This window comes from Neovison vison, chromosome 5 (genome assembly GCF_020171115.1).
Source record: "Neovison vison isolate M4711 chromosome 5, ASM_NN_V1, whole genome shotgun sequence".
Taxonomy (NCBI): domain Eukaryota; kingdom Metazoa; phylum Chordata; class Mammalia; order Carnivora; family Mustelidae; genus Neogale; species Neogale vison.
In genome coordinates this window covers 7,699,997-7,718,827 of record NC_058095.1, presented here as the reverse complement: position 1 = coordinate 7,718,827, position 18,831 = coordinate 7,699,997, and the positions used below count along the sequence as shown (strand labels likewise).

At 49.6% G+C, this 18,831-nt stretch overlaps 1 protein-coding gene across 4 annotated transcripts in view; it reads right to left on the bottom strand.

Annotated features, from left to right (window-relative positions):
• SLC39A11 (solute carrier family 39 member 11) overlaps window positions 1-18,831 on the bottom strand; it is a 321,461-nt gene that overhangs the window by 271,935 nt on the left and 30,695 nt on the right. For 3 of the 4 annotated variants that reach the window (XM_044247527.1, XM_044247529.1, XM_044247531.1), the window contains exon 4: window positions 8,037-8,195. In XM_044247527.1, coding sequence (XP_044103462.1) covers window positions 8,037-8,195 — 159 coding nt within the window. Of the gene's footprint in view, window positions 1-8,036; window positions 8,196-12,211; window positions 12,268-18,831 lie in introns of those variants that run through there. The other variant, XM_044247530.1, reaches the window with a different exon arrangement.

Sequence of the window (18,831 nt, the reverse complement as noted above, 5' to 3'; positions counted from 1 at the left end):
TCCCATTCGATCTTCCCAACATCTTCATTCCCACATTCACCAAGTTCCTCCTGCAGACCTACTGTGCGCCGGGCACTGTGCTGATTGGTGTGGAAGACACGGGGGCACCAGAGCAGACCCACCCCTGCCCATGCTCCGGCCTTCAGGCCACAGAGGTTCAAGGCCACGGGTGACGACAGCGTAGGGAAGAGAAAGCCCGCTGTGAAAGAAGTGCCAAGTGGAACCAAGACATGGGGCGGCCAGGGAAGCCTTGCAGGGGAGGAACACACCAAGCACGTCGGAAGCGGGAGAGAACGGCGTCCTGAGCTACTCCCCACTGTCATGGGTTAGTAAGTATCACTGAACTTTTGCAGTGGACTCAGCACACCTCGGTCCTGCTTGGGTCAAAGTGAGGAGAAGTTCTACACTTATTCACCCAAGTCATTGGCAAAAGGAAGCTCCAGAGGGGACTGGCTGTGATTTTGGAGCCACAGTGTGCTCCTGGGCCACGGGGATGAAACTCCTTCCCCTCCACCCACGCCTAAGACACAGGACAGAGAAAGGAACTGCAGACCTAGACCAGCACAGAGCGTTTCTGGAGGGAGGAACTGAAGAGTGAAACTGCTATGCACGGGCCTTGTCGTCTGGGCCCAGGGCTCAGTCACTTCTACGCTGGACTCTTGACTTCAGCTCAGGTCATGATCTCGGGGTCATGGGATCGAGCCCCAAGTCGGGCTCCCTGCTTGGCGGGGAGTCTGCTTGAGAGTCTCTCGCTTTCCTTCTTCCTCTGCCTCTCCCCCTGCTCACACGCTCACGCTCCTTCTTTCGCAAAGGAGTCAATAAATCTTTTTAGAAAATCAGTTTATTATAAACTGCCAGTTTATTATAAAAATAAGAAGCACGTAGTGCTTGGCTAAAGCGAAGCAGAAGCTCTGGTGTGCGCACCTGTGCATGTGTGTGCATATGTGTGTGCACATGTGTGCACACGCGTGTGTGCGTTTTCATGCCAGACCCTCTTGCCTCCAGGAAGACACCGCACTGACACAGGCGGGTTCTGAGCCCAGGCCAAGAACCAGAGTGCACCGTCTCTGACGCTCTAGACCACGGGCAAAGTTACTAGTTTCTCCTGCAGCCCAGGAAGCCAGGACCACGGGCACACCAACCACCGGAGCAGTGCATGTGCACATCTAAACGTGCACCACAGGACGGCCAGGGACCCGTGAAAGCCGCGCGTTCTCCTTCTCCCAGAGGCAGCAAGCACAGTGTACTAGAAGACTGCGTCCAGCCCTTCAGCCCCTCTGCGGGCCGGCGAGACCAAAACCAACACCTGAGCTTCTTCCCTAAAGTCGCAAGAGGCTGCTGAACGCATCACTCGCAAAACAAACCTCAAGCCTGGCTCCCGCTTGCACCTGGGGACTGGTGTTCAGCACCCAGCGGGCCCTGAATGCCACTGTCGCCAAGTTCCCTCTGTGCCAGCTCCCCTGTGCCAAGCCTGGGACGTTGACATATCCTGTCCGCTCCATAAAAGACTCAAAACCCTTTTGTCGGTGGATCCCTCCGGGAGACCACTTTTCCAGGGTGCCCTCTAGCCATCAGAAACGAGCGCACCCATCAGCGGTGTCTCGCTTAGCGAGCTCAGCTGCTTGGAGAGCAGACTCGCTCAGCCCGCCCGCTCAACAGCCAGAACATTGGCTTGTTCTTATTCAAAACACCCAGTGCTTAACTGATGGCCTCTGGTGATGTTAACTGATGGCCTCTGGGGACGTCCACGGCATGAGCTGTCCCTACCCGAGTCACCTCTCAACCTTAGTACCATCAACACCAAAAGAAACTAAGAGAATGTTGTTGGGGGCTGAATTGTGTCTCCTAAAATTCCTAAGTTGCAGCCCAAACCCCTGGACCTCAGAATGTGGCTGTATTTAGGGAGAGGGTCTTTGAAAGAGGTGATCAAGTTAAAAGGAGACCATCAGGGTGGGCCCTCGTCCATCCGACCGGTGTCCGTAGGAGAGGACATTCAGATGCACGGGGAGATACCAAGAATGTCCCTGCATAGAAGCAAGACCGCGTGAGGGCCCAGCAGGACGGGAGCATCTGCAAGTCAGCAAGAGAGGACGCAGAGGAAGCCCGACCCGCAGGCTCCCTGATCAGAGTTCCAGCCTCCAGGGTCAGGAGGAAACATCCTACTGTTTCTGGAGGGCCCCGGTCTGCAGCACTCCGTGCTGGTGGCCCTGGAAATGAGCACAGGTGTGCGGACAGTGAAGCTATACGCCCACTTGCAAAACCTCATCCCTCTTTGACCAGATTCTACAGTCAGTGAAGTCGCCGGATAACCCCCGGTGCCCCAGCCCCTGCCCTGGAGGCTCTCTCCAGCCTAGCGACGATGGCAACGGCCCATCAAACCCAGTATACCCTCCAGTATGAAGGGAATTGCTTCTGCCAAAGCTCAACCAAGCATGAGAAAGAAGGAAGCACCAAGGGGCGCCTGGATGGCTCAGTGGGTGAAGCGCCTGACTTTGGCTCAGGTCATGATCTCGGGGTCTTGGGATAGAGCCCTGCTTCTCCTTCTACCTCTGCTTCCTCCCTCTCACCTCTTCCTCCCCCACCTCCCATTCATGCAGGAGCATGTGCACTTTCTCTCTCTCTCTCTCTCAAATAAATAAATAAATAAATAAAATCTTTAAAAAACAAAAACAGAAACAAAAAACAGAAGGAAGCACTAAAACGGAGGCAGAGGGCCAGTCTTGGCTGGGTTTAGCAGAAAACGCCAGGCTCCCACTCCAGGCTCTCGGGTGGTTTTATCGTCGCAGTTTCTCCCTGGGGCATTCTGTAAGGTGCTCCTGCCACCCCCCGCCCCCCTCCGCAACCCCATCTTCTCTCTGCAAGGTGTTCTTTGGTGAAGTAGAATCCGAATGCTGAAGATGGAGAGAACGTATACAAGAGGAAAAAAAACTTCCAAAGGCCCGCTCGGGGGGAAAAATACTCGCCTCCTGCAACCTGGACTGCTTCCAGAAACGTGTCCTAGGTGGCCGCTGAGAGCAACCCAGCCAGGCGGTACAGACATCAGCCAACGTTGGCCGCATAGTAAACGTTTGGGCACCCACTGCTTGGTGAGGTTTTCAGCAGAAGCGTCTTCTCTGCCACTACAGAGATGGCAAAGAGAAGCAGCTCTATGGGACCGGAGGCCCAGATAAATTAAGGAGGGGGAGGGGGAGGGGGCGGAGAAGAAGGCAGTACCCCCGACCTTGGGAATCGGCCCTGACCCCAGAGCCTCTCTGGGCAGGACCACCAGCCATGCTCTCTCAGACGAGAGATCTCCGATGCAGTCGCAGAGACCACTTCTTTCCCTTCCCCAAGGCAGTCCCCGGGCAGCCTCCTCAGGAAGTCACATCCCAAGGGAGGGAGGGGGTGGGGAGCGCGTATCTCCCGGGGAGACTGCCAAGATGGAAAGCAAGCTGAAAAAAGCAAGTAGCAACAACACAGTATGTTCCCATGTGTTTTTTAGAAAACACAAAACAAAATTACATTTCCAGATGTACACAGATACATATGTAAAGGCGCGGAGCAACCCGGCTACTCAAGGATGGGGAAATGACCAGGCGAACGACACACAGGAACGTGGTGGGACGCTGCAGAGGGACTAGAAGGACTGTAGATAAGAGTCAGTTCAAACGTAGAAACAGCCCCCGAGAGGAAGCACACACCGGCCCCGGTGGTGTGAAAAGGCACCGTATACATGCACACTAGAGAAAAGAGCTCGAAACGAGGCAGAACTGGGATTGCTACAGAGCGGATTTAAAGCATGTTCGAGCGAAACAAACAAATGGGCAAAGTGTTTACCTTTCAGTATATAAAAGACACAGCATAGTTCATTTTCTTGAAGAAAGGAGAAAAGGCCTGGAAGGATACCCACTAAACCGTTAACAATGGTGGGTCTGGGGACAGCAGAGGAAGAAGGAAGTGTCAGTCCATTCGGGGTCGCTAGAAAAAATTACTCTAGGGGGCGCCTGGCTGGCTCAACGCATGGAGCTCACAACTCTTGCTCTTGGGGTTGTGGGTTCAAGCCCCACGTTGGGGGTAGAGGTTATTTTAAAAAATAAAATCTATTAAAATTAGGAGTACCTGAGTGGCTCAGTCAGTTAACCATCTGCCCTCAGCTCAGGCCCCATGATCCTGGGGTCCTAGGATGGAGCCCCTCCTCAGGCTCTCTGCTCAGGGGCAACTCTGCTTCTCCCTCTCCCTCTGCCCCTCCCCTCCACTTGTGCTCTGTCTCTCGATTTCTCTCTCTCTCCAATAAGTAAATAAAATCTTTCGAAAAAATATATAAATAAATAAATAGTTTTGAAAAAATTTAAAAATTACCACAGACCGAGTGGCTTATATACAACAGAAATTTATTTCTCACACTTCTGGAGGCTGGAAGGCGAGTATCGAAGAGGCCGGCAGGACCCGAGTCGGGTTTCTTGTTCATAGACATCATCGCGTGTACCCTCACGGGGCAGAACAGGGAGCTCCGGGGGCCTCTTCATAAGGGCTAATCTCATCCTAAGGAAACCACGCCCACGACCTGCCCACCTCCACAAGGTCCACCTCCTAATACCATCACACTGGGGGTTAGGATTTCACTGCATGAATTTTAAGGGGACACAGTCTATATCAGGAAGGGACCTTCATAGAAATTTTTTTTCTTTAGTTTTTATGATGAGATTTTGGGGTTGTAGTTGTAATACTAGATGATCACAAAGAAAGACAAGAGGGAGGGCACCTGGGCGGCTCAGGCGGTTAAGCATCTGCCTTTGGCTCAGGTCATGATCTCTGGGTCTTGGGATCGAGTCCTGCTTCGGACTTCCTGCTCCGTGGGGAGTCTGCTTCCCCCTCTACCCCTTTTCCCTGACTTGTGCTCTCTGTCTCTCAATTAAATAAATAAAATCTTTAAAAAGGAAGGAAGGAAGCAAGCAAGCAGGCCTTGGGAACACACCTTTCTACCCACCCTTCTACCCACCAGTGGAAAATCACTGCTTTAAACTCAAGGTAAAGGCCACCCACCTACTACCATCCTGAACTTCATATAGAACCAGAACTGCAAAGATCATAAAAATGTCAATGTCTCCAAACAGCTGTTCACTATCCATTCTGTCTCTCCCCATGGCCTCTGGAGGGGAAGCCTGGGCTCAGGCCGGCCCCAGTCACATTGCCCATCAGCCCCCTCCTGGCAGCCGTCTTTTCGAGGTCCAGCAGCCAGCTACCTCCAGGTCGACCCACTGCCTCTTTCCCTCTCCCATTAAGACACCATTTGGCAAAATCTCCACAAATCTCTGTAAGCTCATTTCCCATTAACGGTTACTGCCGGAGCCTTCTCTACTTTATTCGCAGATAAAGAAATGAAAACAAATACCCAGTTCAGAGAGCAATTTGATGTATCTGAAGTTAACAAAGCCGCAACGGGTTCAACCTGACAGGCTGTGATGAGTAAAACCTTTTTCATGAGCGGTATTTTGCTTGGGCTCCAAAAGGGGGACAGATGAATCTGAAAAGCTGAACAAACAGAAATAGCATTGGGAGACCAGAGTTGGTGGTTAACCATCTCCTTCCCACAGACCCAAGAGTCTGGGTTCGCAAACCGACTTCTAGCAGCCCGAGAAGGCTACCTTCCCTGTGGGTGCTCAGTCAGGGTCGGATAAGAGATCCAAACCCATTAGCTCACACTCCACGAAGCACCTCGGACAGATCCACACTGCTGCCCTTCCTGGGTCTAGAAAGCCCATTAAGAGCGAGACCTAAGGGTGTCTGGGTGGCTTGGTGGGTTAAGCCTCTGCCTTCGGCTCAGGTCATGATCCCAGAGTCCTGGGATCGAGCCCCATGTTGGGCTCTCTGCTCAGCAGGAAGCCTGCTTTCCCCTCTCTCACTGCCTGCCTCTCTGCCTGCTTGTGATCTCTCTGTCAAATAAATAAGTGAAATCTTTATAAGAAAAAAAAAAAAAAAAGAGTAAAACCTAGGGGAACCTCAGGCCGTCTCAGAGCAACGGTGGCCTGACTTGGCCACTCACACGGCAACATCTGTATTCAGTGACTGTAGCACTTATAAATAATTCTTATCTGTTTATAGGCCTTCCAGAACAAACTCCCCTTCTCACATGGACAGCAAGAATTAATTTCTTTTCAAATGTCCTAGAACAGATGCTTACTGTCAGGCCGATCTTTCTGCCAATTAGCGTGGTTCTGGGCGTTCACGGTTATCATGTCCATTCTCAAGCCCCTTCAAATTCTCTCCCTGGACGTGCAGCCGCTACTCCCAAGCCATTGCTAATTTTCTGTGCAGTCTGTCCACGACTTTCCCCGGGGACCTTCTCCATATTCAGAGCATATATTAGAACAAACACCAAGCAAAAGGTTAAAACAATGATGTTGCACAGTACAAATTGGTCAATGACTATTTACACTGCCCAGAGAAAGTCCCCACATTCAGACAGCTGATCAAATATACTGGCCCCCATCTCCGCCCCCAGTACCGGGGAGCAGTGACCCATCATGAGTGCAAAGAGCCCTCCCCGAGATACGGTCTTAGAAGCCCCAGGGAGGAAAGGCAGAATGAGAAGCAATGGGGGCTGTGTAGAGCCACTGAGCCAGCCCCTGGTCCACTGTTCTGAGAGTTAAGGCCACTGGCCCTAAGATCTTCCTGCCAGGTGAGTAGAATACACCCCGACGGCCAGTTCACCCATGACCAGGGTGGGTCTGAGAGCAGAACACGGCAGCCCACATGGAGGACCTCTCAAAGTTCTTATCATGCAGCTATAAACAATGGCAATTAGTCAAGGGTCCCGGGGCCAGAAACGGACACTGTAATCATCAAGCTTGTAATGATAAAAACATGACACATGGTCCTTCCTCTGAGATAAAGTCATGACTCTCCATCCAACCATCTGGTCCAGAGGCTGGTCCCTCTATGACACAAGGAATCAGTTTCTTATTGGTCCCAAGGACAAGTTCCCAAGAACCCTTCCTTTTCTTTCTCTATTCAGGAATTTATGGCAGCAAAGAAGGCAGGCAGGCAGATGTCAGTTGGACATCTAGCCCAGGTAGGCTAGATGTCCAACTGACTCTGGACAGCCTGGCCTGATCCTAGCTCATCACAGTCCAAAAGAAGAAATGACCTCCAACCCCATTCTCCCCTATAGCGTCCTTCTTGTGCCACCTTCCTTTCTGGGTGAGAAAGGACCAGTCCCAGATCTCACAGAGGACTTGTGCCTACCTCTAGGGCTGGATGGGATCCAGCATCAGGTCATATTCCTGTCCTGGGTTCTTATGGACACTGACCCTTCACACCATGTGATTTTAACCAATGGCACCCGGTTATGATCTCATGGCTGGATTTCAGGCTGTGGTTTGTACCACGCTTCTACATGAGCAAGTAAGTACACGCTCACTCCCCAAACCTAACCCACCAGCCCCATTTCAGCAAAGAAAACCTAAAATCTGTGGCTCGCCCCCCCAGTTCTGGTGTCTCTTTAGATTTTTCCATTTTTACTTTGCAGCTCTTAAAGGGAGTTATCGTCGAGCTACAGGAAGGAAGACTGGAGCCAAGGGGCACACAACCAGGCAACAGCAGAAGTGAACTTGAACTCAGGGCTCTGCTGCCCGGTGTCCCCACCTCACCCTCCCATTAATAAGCCCTTGTTGATGTGACACTTTGTCAATGGTCTTGTGCTGTAGCTGGGTGTCGTCATCTCCCTGATGACAGTGTAGGCTCCTTAAGGGTCAAGTCCGTGATCATAATCACTCACTTCTCCCAGCTGCTGGGTCCGCTCGGAGACACAGGGCCACAGCTGAACTCTCTATTTATAATGAAATCTGACATTTCAAATCTGAACTTACCAAAATGTAACTAAGGGAATGATTAGTCATATTACAAAGAGCTTATTTTCTTTTAGGAAAAAAAAAAGTCCGAATTCACAGTAAAATTCTAGGTAAAAGCCCTAAACGGCTTGAAATACCTATTTCACTATCACTGGCGACTCAACAGAGCCATGAGTGGGTATATCAAGTCTGAAGAGTGGTACTCACCAGGTGAGGCATCAGGAGGTCAGCCAGGTAGACAAAAGCAGCTCCGAGCGTGAACCCAACGGCCACAGGGAAGAAGGCAAAGGAACCAAAGCCCCCAGAGGACATGGCCATCTCAATAGCCGGGGCCAGGAGAGACCAATAGGAAGCCGCTAACATGACCTGCAAAACCACAGTGAACAAGCCATTAAACCAACCACAACCCCAAAAGGCCTTCCAACTGCCGACTTCAGCTGCTCTCTGGGGCCCACAGCAAACCCCACACAGGCGTTAAGCCCTTCCTCTTCAGTAGTTGGTAATCTCTCAAACCAAAAAGCCACCTCCAGAATGCCTGAAGCAGACACCATAGGAACTCAATGGGGCGTGGGATGGAGGGGACCTTGGAAGGATGGAGTCCAGCAGGCTCTCATCTAGCCTCTAACTCAGCGGGTCTCAATCCTGGGCAACTTTACTCTCTGGTACAGTTTGGCAACAATGTGTGGAAACATTTTTGGTTGTCACAGTAGACGTGAGCTACACACATCCATCTCCCTTCTATTTTTACCTGGTAGTTCTACGTCTGCTCTCTGGAGCATCAAAGAAGAGATCCTTCTTCTAAGGATACGTGGCAGCCTTTGAAATATTTGAAGACAACCGCTGATCAATGTCAGCCTGGGCTTGCCAACTTTGTTATCTCTCCAAGGAAAGAAGGGAACTAATATTTATTGATTCCCCTACTATGTCCAGGGAAATAGATCTTGATATCTTCTTTTATCATGGCCACAACCCCGGGAGGCAGAAGCTACTTTCTGTTGCTATCCACAGATAAAGAAATCGAATCTAGAAGTAATGAGACCATGTGAAGGAGGTCACATCGTCAGTAAGTGGCAAGTTCACAGACCTGAGCAAGCAGGACCAGAATCACCTGAATGAGGGCAGAACCATGAAAGGGAAGAGAAAAATGAAGCAGAACCCAAGTCTCAGTGAGGTCAATCTAATAGAACTTCTCCAGTGTTTACTGAATTAAATGCTCATCCACGGCTGTTTACTCTTAAAGATACTGTGACATCTTCTTGGCAAGGGTACACCCACTACCCATCGTAACCACACCACAGTCATCACTGACATGTAAAATGTTGAATGGGTTTCTAAAAATGATTTAATTATGCCCTGCCTTTAAAAAAAAAAAAAAAAAAAAACTGCATCACCCGTCTCCAAAATAACATTCGGAGTGACAGAACCAGGTATTACAAAAGTAACAATAAAGAACAAATCCATGCAGAAAGCAATTTCCCTTCTGCCAACCATCATCCACAGACAGTCACTTGCTTTGGGCCTGATTCTCCAAAATAATTAGTGCCACCCACAGAAAGATTGTATCTGCCTCAGAAACTTCCAGAAAGAAAATGCCTCATCAGTTCAGTTCCATGAGACCAGCCAAGGAAGCCTGCGGACTCCTTCCCTATGCCAGAGCTTAACCTGTCCCTTCCCAGACTGCTGTCTCATGGGATTTAGAATTCAACAGCTCCCAGGAGCTGCTGCTCATGATAAACTCTGCACCGAGGAGGACGCGGCCACACCTGTCTGGCAACCTCTGTGTGTGCACATTCCAAAGCCTCACAAACAGCCCCACCATTAGCTACTCTAATGCCGCACACCATCCAGGAAGGCCACTCATCTCATCCTCCGACCCCTCCCTGCGTCCCTGCGTGCTGATGCCATGGGGTGGGGGTGCGGGGCGGGGAGGGAGCACTTCTCTTCTTTTCTGCCCAAGCTCCTTTCCATCCCTCGGCATCCCTGGATGCCAACTTATTCCTCACGTCTGCAGATGAGAAATACAAAATGTTCCCACCGACGAGTGACAGGAGGCAGAGCGGGAGAGAGGTGCCTCTCAGCGGAGAGTGCTGGGATGCTGGGACGCTTGAAAGAGAAGAGCATGCTGGGGGATTCGTATGGGCCCCTCCTGGGGAATCACCATTCTCTATCCTTCCAGCAAAATCCAGGACCCAACTGGATTTCCTTCATTTCTTATCCTCACCAGACTCCCTGCCTCCTACATAAACTGGACAAATAACCAACGAAAAATCATGACAGAGAACCGGGTTGCCTGTCTGAAGTGACGACAGGGCCCAAAGAAAAGCTATTTAGAGGGTGTATGTGGGAGACAAAATAATGACCCCTCCCCAAACACAGCCACGTCCTGATCCCCCAAAATCTGGGACTATGTCCCCCTTCCGTGGCAAAAGGGACTCTGCAGCAGTGATTAAGTTAAGGACCTTGAGATGGAGAGCTTTTCCTGGATGATCTGGGTGGAGCCAATGTGATCCCAGGGTCCTTAGGAAAAGACAAGAAGAGTCAGAGACAGATGTGATGACAAGAGCAGAGGTCACAGTCAGCAAGGGACTGGAAGATGCTGCCGGGCTGGCGTGAAGACGGAGGAAAGGTCATGAACCAAGAAATACGGGTGGCCCCTAGAAAGTGGAAACAGCAAGGAAACAGACTGTCTAGACTGTCCCCTAGAGCCTCCAGAAGGAACGCGGCCCGGCCAACACCCTGACTGTAACCCAGTGAAACCATTCTGGATTTCTGAACTCCAGGACTTTCAGATCGCGTATGTGTGTCCTTCTGAGCTGCTACATTTGTGGTATTCTCTTACGGTGGCAACAAGAAACTAATAGAGCCTTTGAAGGCATACGTTACTTTTTTTTTTTTCCTAGAGAAGTTATAGGTTCACAGCAAAATAGAGCAGAAAGTACAGAGAAGTCCCATGCCCCACAGGTTCATAAAGTCCCAAGATAGGCCTCCCACACCTTGGTGGCGTATGCGTTATGGTACACGGATACACCAGCATCATCGGAAGGCCACCGTTTACATCAGAGCTCAGGCTTGCTGTGTACAGCCTATGGGCTTCTATAAATACGTAAAGGTAGGTATCCGCCATTACGGTATCATCAGAGGGTCGTCTCACGGCCCTACAAATCTTAGGTGCTCTGTCCGTTCATCCCCTCCACCTCCCAACCCTGGGCAACCACTGATTTCTTTACAGTTTCCATAGTCTTTTGCCTTTTCTAGAATGTCCCACAGTTGGAATCACACAGTCCGTAGCCTTTTCAGACCGGCTTGTTTCACTCAGGGATATGCTTTTAAGATTCCTCCATGTTTTTCCATGGCCTGGAGAGCTCACTTCTTTTTAGCCCTGAATTCCATGGTCCGGATAGACCCCTGTTCATTTACCCCTTCACCTGTGGAAGGACATCTCGATTGCTTCCAAGTTTTGGCAAGTATGAATAATGAATAAAGCGGCTATCAGCAACCGTGTGCAGGTTTTCGTGTACACATAACTCTTCAGTTCATCTGGGTAAATGCCAAGGAGCACAACGGCTGAATTGTATGTTAAGCCTTATTTAATAATTCCACCCACATAGGTGGCTGGCCTGAAACTCTCAATACTAGCAAAGCTCCTTTAAATGTCAAGCATTTTTTAAATCTGGATGTAGCCAATTACCTTCCTGAAACAGGAAGTCTGATTAACCGTCATTTACTCCTAACAATCAGGGCCTGGAGGGGACAGGCTACCGAGAATAAGGTGGTGAAAAGTGGGCCCAAGACTTCAGGTAATGAGTTCCACAGGGAGGGCCTTGCCAGCCAGTCCCTTTATGACCCAGATGACAGATACCCAGAGCTCTCCTGCTGCTACAACACGGCTTATAAAGGCAAAAACTAGTCTAGCAGCACCTGCCCTGAAGACATCAGACACCTGTCCTGAAGCATGAGGACTAGACAAGGAGCCCCTTCCTCTTCCCACCTTTGTCTAGAAAAGGAATGCATAATCAAGTTTTAGGGCACACGGCAGGGGTCTCACTGTTCCCCCAAAGCCCTTTTCTTGCCTCTTCATTGCCAAAAATAAAACCATCAAATGCACTACAGGAAAGCTTGCATGAACCTCATCCTCCAAGCCAGAGGTTGCCAAGACCAAAGAGGTCCCAATTTTTGCTCAAGCGAGCATTTCAATAACAATGACAATCCCTGTGAGAAGAGCTAAGGAGGAAATGTGGTTTTTTTTTCAAAAGAGAACCGAGTATCTCACTTCTGTCTGGCTGGCTTGGTAGGCCTACTGCAGGGCCCGGAAACCTGAAGATGGAAGGGCCTGACTGTCAGGCAAGCTGACGTTTGAGAAGCTGTGTCTACGCCTCACTTACCATGACTGACGTTCATCCCGCCCTGGCTCTCTTCTTGACATGCTGCCTGGGGCATCTCAGCCCCTAACTGACCCCAAGGTCCAGCCCTCCAGAGGGATGAGTGAAAGAATGGATGATCTGAGTTCCTTTTAAAGAAAATGGATGTCGGGGCGACTGGGTGACTCAGTGGGTTAAAGCCTCTGCCTTCGGCTCAGGTCATGATCTCAGGATCCGGGATGGAGCCCCGCATTGGGCTCTCTGCTCAGCGGGGAGCCTGCTTCCTCCTCTCTCTCTGCCTGCTGCTCTGCCGACTTGTGATCTGTCTGCCAATAAATAAATAAATAAATAATCTTTTCTTAAAAAAAAAAAAAAAAGGAAAAGGGGTGTCGATCTTGTTCACGGTTGACAAAAGGTGGGAACAGCCCAAATGTCCATTAACAGGTGAATGGAGAAATAACATGTTCCACTTGACAGAGTACTTTCAGCCATGAGAAGGAACGGAGTGCTGGGGACATATTACAGTACAAGGGAGCCTCAAAAACATTAATTGCGTGAAGTGGAAGAAGCCAGACACAGAAGACCACATAGAATATGATTCCAATTAAAGAAAATGTGGTGCATCTATATGCACAATGGAATATGACTCAGCCCATCAAAAAATGAAATCTTGCCATTTGCAACGACGTGGATGGAACTAGAGGGTATTATGCTAAGCAAAATAAGTCAGAGAAAGACAATTATCATATGATTTCCCTCACATGTGGAATTTAGGAAATAAAATGGAAGAAGATCATAGGGGAAGGGAGGGAAAAATAAAATAAAACCAAATGAGAGAGGGAGGCAAATCATGAGACGCTTAACTACAGAGAACAAACTGAGGGCGCCTGGGGGGGTGGGGATAGGGGATGGGGTAACCGGGGGATGGACACTGAGGACGGCCGGAGACGTAATGAGCACTGGGTGTCGCGTGCATCTGATGAATTACTGAACTCTACCTTTGAAACTAATAATACACTGTATGTTAATTATGATTAAATTTAAAAAATAAAAGATTAAAAAAATAAAAAATAAGGGGCGCCTGGGTGGCTCAGTGGATTAAAGCCTCTGCCTTCGGCTCAGGTCATGGGATCGAGCCCCGTGTTGGGCTCTCTGCTCAGCAGGGAGCCTGCTTCCTCCTCTCTACCTGCCTGTCTCTCTGCCTACTTGTGATCTCTGTCTGTCAAAAGAATAAATGAATCTTTAAAAATAATAATAATAAAATAAAAAATAAGTAAAAGAATATAATTCCATTCACACAAAATATCCACAATAGGTTAATCCTAGACACAGAACAGATTAGTGACGGATGGGATGGTGGGAGCCGGGAACTGGGGAGCCACTGTCTAACAGGCGCGGGACCCTCCTTGGGGATGAGGGAAATATCTGGAATTAGAGCTGATGGTCCTGCAGCACTGTGAATGTACTAAATGCCACTGAATTCTACACTGCAAAATGGTGAATATTATGTGGATTTTATCTCAATTAAAAAAATGAAGCTTAAAAAAATGAGGGGTGCCTGGGTGGCTCGGTGGGTTAAAGCCTCTGCCTTCGGCTCAGGTCATGATCCCAGGGTTCTGGGATCGAGCCCCACATTGGGCTCTCTGCTCAGCAGGGAGCCTGCTTCCCCCTCTGTCTCTGCTTGCTTCTCTGCCTCCTTGTGATCTCTTGTCTGTCAAATAAATAAATAAAATCTTCAAAAAAAAGGAAGCTTGAGCTAGCCCTAACCGTTTGAACCCCATCTTGCACGAATGCCCCCTGCTACGTGCTGGGCCCTCCAGTCCCACCCCCATGTCTTGGCCCAAGCACCTCTAGCTGCAAAAATGCCAAAACACCAAGACCTACCTCTCATGCCCCTTCTTCCAAGCATACCAAACCCTTTACCACATGTATATACACACAAAAATGAGTGGGAACATGCGGATTTAGAATCAGGTCCAAATTCACATCTTGGCTTTGCCACTTCCTAGGTATGAAGCCCCCAAGCAAATTACATAAAAGCTCTCTGTGGGTCAGGTTTTTTGTTGTTTTTTTTTAAAGAGACACAGCAAGAGAGGGAACATAAGCAGGGGGAGTGGGAGACGGAGAAACAGGCTTCCCACCTAGCTGGGAGACGGATGCGTGACTCGATCCCTGGACCCCGGGATCATGACCTGAGCCGAAGGCAGACACTTTAAGGAATGAGCCACCCAAGCACCCCTGCAGTTCAGTTTTGAGCAAACAAAACATAGGAGCAGTGCTTACTCTACAACAAGATTGTCTTAAAAATGATATGTGGGGGGGAACCTGGGTGGCTCAGTGGATTAAGGCCTTTGCCTTCGGCTCAGGTCATGATCCCCGGGTCCTGGGATCAAGCCCTGCATCAGGCTCCCTGCTCACTAGGGAGCCTACTTCCTTCTCTCTCTCTCTGCCTGCCTCTCTGCCTACTTGTGATCTCTGTCTGTCAAATAAATAAATAAAATTTAAAAAAAAAAATTATATGGGGCAATGCACATTCCACACCTACCTAGCTCCTGGTGGCAAGTTAAGGTCAAGTTGGTGTCCTTGGGTTCTTCCCTGAGCCTGCCTTCACTCAGCATGCTCCCACCCCCACCTCTAAGGAGGCCCCTTTCCAACACACTGGACTCATTATTTGTGTCCATATCCCCCGGGGACCAGGAGGACAGCTGCGCTAGAGCATCTCTGTATGGGCGGCATTGCAGGTCTGAGCAGTCCTGAAGCAGAAGGTCGGTACTGGTTGCCTAAATCGATTCTGTGATCCCTGCTAATGATGGGGAGCAGTGGGGGCGGAGAAATCAAAAGAAGCCATAATCAGGAAGTGATTCAACACTCGTTTTTTTTAGTCTACTACCTAAATTTTAAAGTGATTTTACCTTCCAATTTAAGTACTATACAGGCTCATACTCAAATGCCTTCACTCCTTTGACAAACACTGGATGAGTCATTGTTTAACATAGCGGAGTTTTTCTTAGGTGTGGGAAGAAGGTGGTATAGAATTTTCAGAGCACCACGGAAAATCTGTTGAATAGAGTCTACTGATAGAGCTGAACGGGGTTTGAGGAGGCTGCCCGGTCCAAAGGCTTCCTTTAACACGAAGGAAAACCAAGACGCCAAAGGGATCCAGCAGTGGCTTTTCTCAAAGCCCCAGAACAAGCTGATCCCACCCAAAGCTAACAGCACCAGCCGAAATCAAGCTCCTACCATCCTTCCCCCCACCCACCCCCCACCGACCCTGAGTCTTTTAAGAAATTCTAAGAGCTACAGAGTGAAGACAAAGTTGAAGTTAGTGCCTCCCTTATCACCAGGCAAAGCACCCCACAGCCACAGCCTGGGATGAATTAGCTTCAGCAATCATCTGATGCAACCTTGATACCGTGGACATCCCCACCACTGGGATATAAGCTGCTTCAAGAAAACCCAGCACTAGGAAATATTGGGCAACTCGTCAACAGGAGAAATTATCCTGTTAAACATTTTTCTCTTCAAGCTTCATCAAGCCTTACAAATCTAAATAAATCTTAAAAACCAAAACCCATAGCCCATCACTGCCTTAGAGGGAGGGAAACAAGCAGTTCTGTAACTGAATTGATAATGTCCCCTTAGCAGCACGGCTGAAGCTGGTAGTTTCAAGACGAAGTCTACGCAGACTACGCTCTCGGTGTAGGGCTCTGATGGAAGGGCACACCTTCCTGTCTTGCAGACCACACTTTAAAACAAGAACATTTTAAACGCAGCACGTACCCTGGGGCGGATGCTGGGAACAGAAGAAGGACAGCAGTGGGGGAAAAACAGTGAAATCCAACTGGCATCTGGGGCTGAGGGAACAGCGAGGTACTAATGTTAATTTCTTGGCTTTGACAAATGTGCTGTGGTTATGTAACGTGGTTAGGGGAAACTGGGTGAGAGTATGCAGAAATTCCCTGGGCTGTTTTTGAAACTTTTCTCAAAATCTAAAACACTTCCAAATGAAGAGTTTATTAAAAATTAATAGTAATAGCTACCAAGGCCTGGGAGGAGATGGAGGGGGATCATGGCAGGGGAGGAACAGAAGCGGCACAAACAAAGACGTGAAGCCAAGAGGGCCCACGGTCTGCATTGTGCGGTCAGCAGAGGGACTGGGTAGGAAGACACTACTCATGATGGGGGGAGGGTACTGCATGTCTCACAAGCTCCACCTCTGGAAAATCTACAGCTTCCTCCCTGTGATTCAGAGAGTTTGAGTAAGTCACCCAAGGACACCCAGCAGGAAGTGACAGAGCTGGGATCTAAAACCGAGGTCAAGCTCTTAATCCCAAAGCTCCACTCGTCTCAGACATGAGATTCCTCAGAAACAACAACATTCACGATGTCACCTACTCAGTGGTCCAACCAGAGAATGATTTCCCCCTAAATATAACTGTCCGTGTTGACCATGTTTACGATAGCCATGTTTACTGTCCCGATGTGTACATCCTAGCCCATTCTGGACTATCGTGGGATATAAGCTGTGGAACTTAGAATACATCGGGCCAGTTGGACACAAGCTGCTGGATCCTGAATTCCCACTGGGCTTCAGGTACAGCGATGGGCAGGATCTCGACCACAAAGACAGAAGGAGCGGGAGAGCAGGGGCAGGTCCGGACTGACAGACACCCTGAGGAGGCTGTCCCCTGTTTACCCCCCCAGAACCCAGATCAGCCCACGAATAGAGGGCCCAGAGCGATGGGAAATGGGCATGCCAATGGGATGGCAAAGAGGCCTGGTGGAAAGTGCGGCTAAGGAGCCATCGGACCCCAGATTCCTCCTGCACCTCAGGTGGCCAAGCCCATGCGCGGCCAGGGGGAGAGCACCCCACTGAAAGCAAGAGAACAGGGGAGCCTGTGGCTCAATGACGGCGCCCAGAGTGCTCCCACCCAGTGCTCCCACGTCCCAGCCCAGCTGCTGCCCCGGCCGCCCCCGACCCATGGGCAGCTTCTCCCCCAGCACTGCCTCCCCAGATACCCTGCACACATGACCCCGGGCCAGGCTCTGCTTCTGGGGCAGCCAGCTAAAAACTCTTCACCTCCTGGTGCCCTACTGGTCAGTAGGACCTGGGCTTCAAGAGCCCAGAGGAGAAGAGGAGCTGGGGGGCTCCTGGGAAGAGCAAAATCGGGAGAGCCCCTGGCCAGTGTGCATGTCTGGAGGTGAGACTTACAGACCTCTACGAGGGAGACCGGTGGGCAGCCGAGGGGGGAATGGAGACCTTTACTAAATGCTGGAAATCACAGCTGCACGAGAAAGGAAACTCATGAATAACACTTACAGTCTTCATGTAAGCAGACCAATGAGGGTCTTACTAAGTAATTTACTTATTGACTGTGAGAAAATATACACAACATCCAAGTTGGCATGTTAAAGTCTACCCAACTCAGAGGCCTTCATCACACCCACAGTGTTGCGTGACCATCATCGGTGTTTCTAAAACTTCCTCACCACCCCAACCAGAAACTCTGTAACCGTGGAGCAGTAACTGCCCATTCTCTCTGCCTCTCCCCTCCCCGCACTCCCGGGAACCTCTAATCTACTCTCCGTGTCTACAGACGCGCACGTTCTAGATGCTTCGTGTAAGTGGAATCATGCACTATTTGCCCCTTTGTAACTGGATTACTTAGCTTCATGCGTCGGAGGTCTCACCCACACTGCAGCGGGTGTCACAATTGTGTTCAATGATGGCTCGAGACTATTCCAGGATGAAGCTGCAGCTACTGAACAGATCTAAAAGCGAGAACGGATCTATAGTGTGGGACGCAGCTGGAGATGAGAGCACCAGGTCCTCATCTTCCACACCTGCAAGTCACTGGCTGCGCTGGAAGCTGAGAGAGTCCAGCAGGGGCAGAGTAGGCATGGTTGAGACATGTGAAGGCACCCAGACGAAGACACGGCTAAAAACAGGCCGTTCCTGCTCATCCCTGAGAAGCAGGAATCAGGGGCGGGGAAGGTCAGCAGCCTGCCAGCTTTGTTGTCAACCCGGGAAAACAACTTGACTTTTTATTTATTGTTTTTAAAGATTTTATTTATTTGAGAGAGAGAGAAAGCAAAAGTGGGGGTTGGGGGAGGGAAGCAGGATCCCTGTGAGCAGGGAGTCCGACGGGTGGCTCGATCCCGGAACCCCGGGACCATGACCTGAGCCGAAGGCAGATGCTTAATCAACTGAGTTGCCCACAGACGCCCCACAACTTGACTTTTTAAACTATACATGCACGTATCTTTGGGGTGAATTTCAAAATAAATTGATAATATCACTTTTTAAAATTTAAATATATAAATAAATATTATAAATAAATTTATAATACAATTTCTGAATGTTTTAATAATAGGAGACCCTGACTGCAGAATGAAGAGCCAATGGGAGAAAGGGATCCCATATTCAACAACTCTATTTCTAGAAATGTTTCTGCAGGATAATGAGACACACCCACCCCAGACGGTGTGTTTTTGCTTTCGGCTCCCCTAATCACAGCCTCGATACCATCAGGCTGAAAGAGACTAGCGGAGACATTTAAAATGAGCAGAGAGTTGCAAACTCTCTCATGTTGCCGGGAACTAAAATCCCCCATTTCCCTTCTGCAGTTCCCAAAACCTAGCAA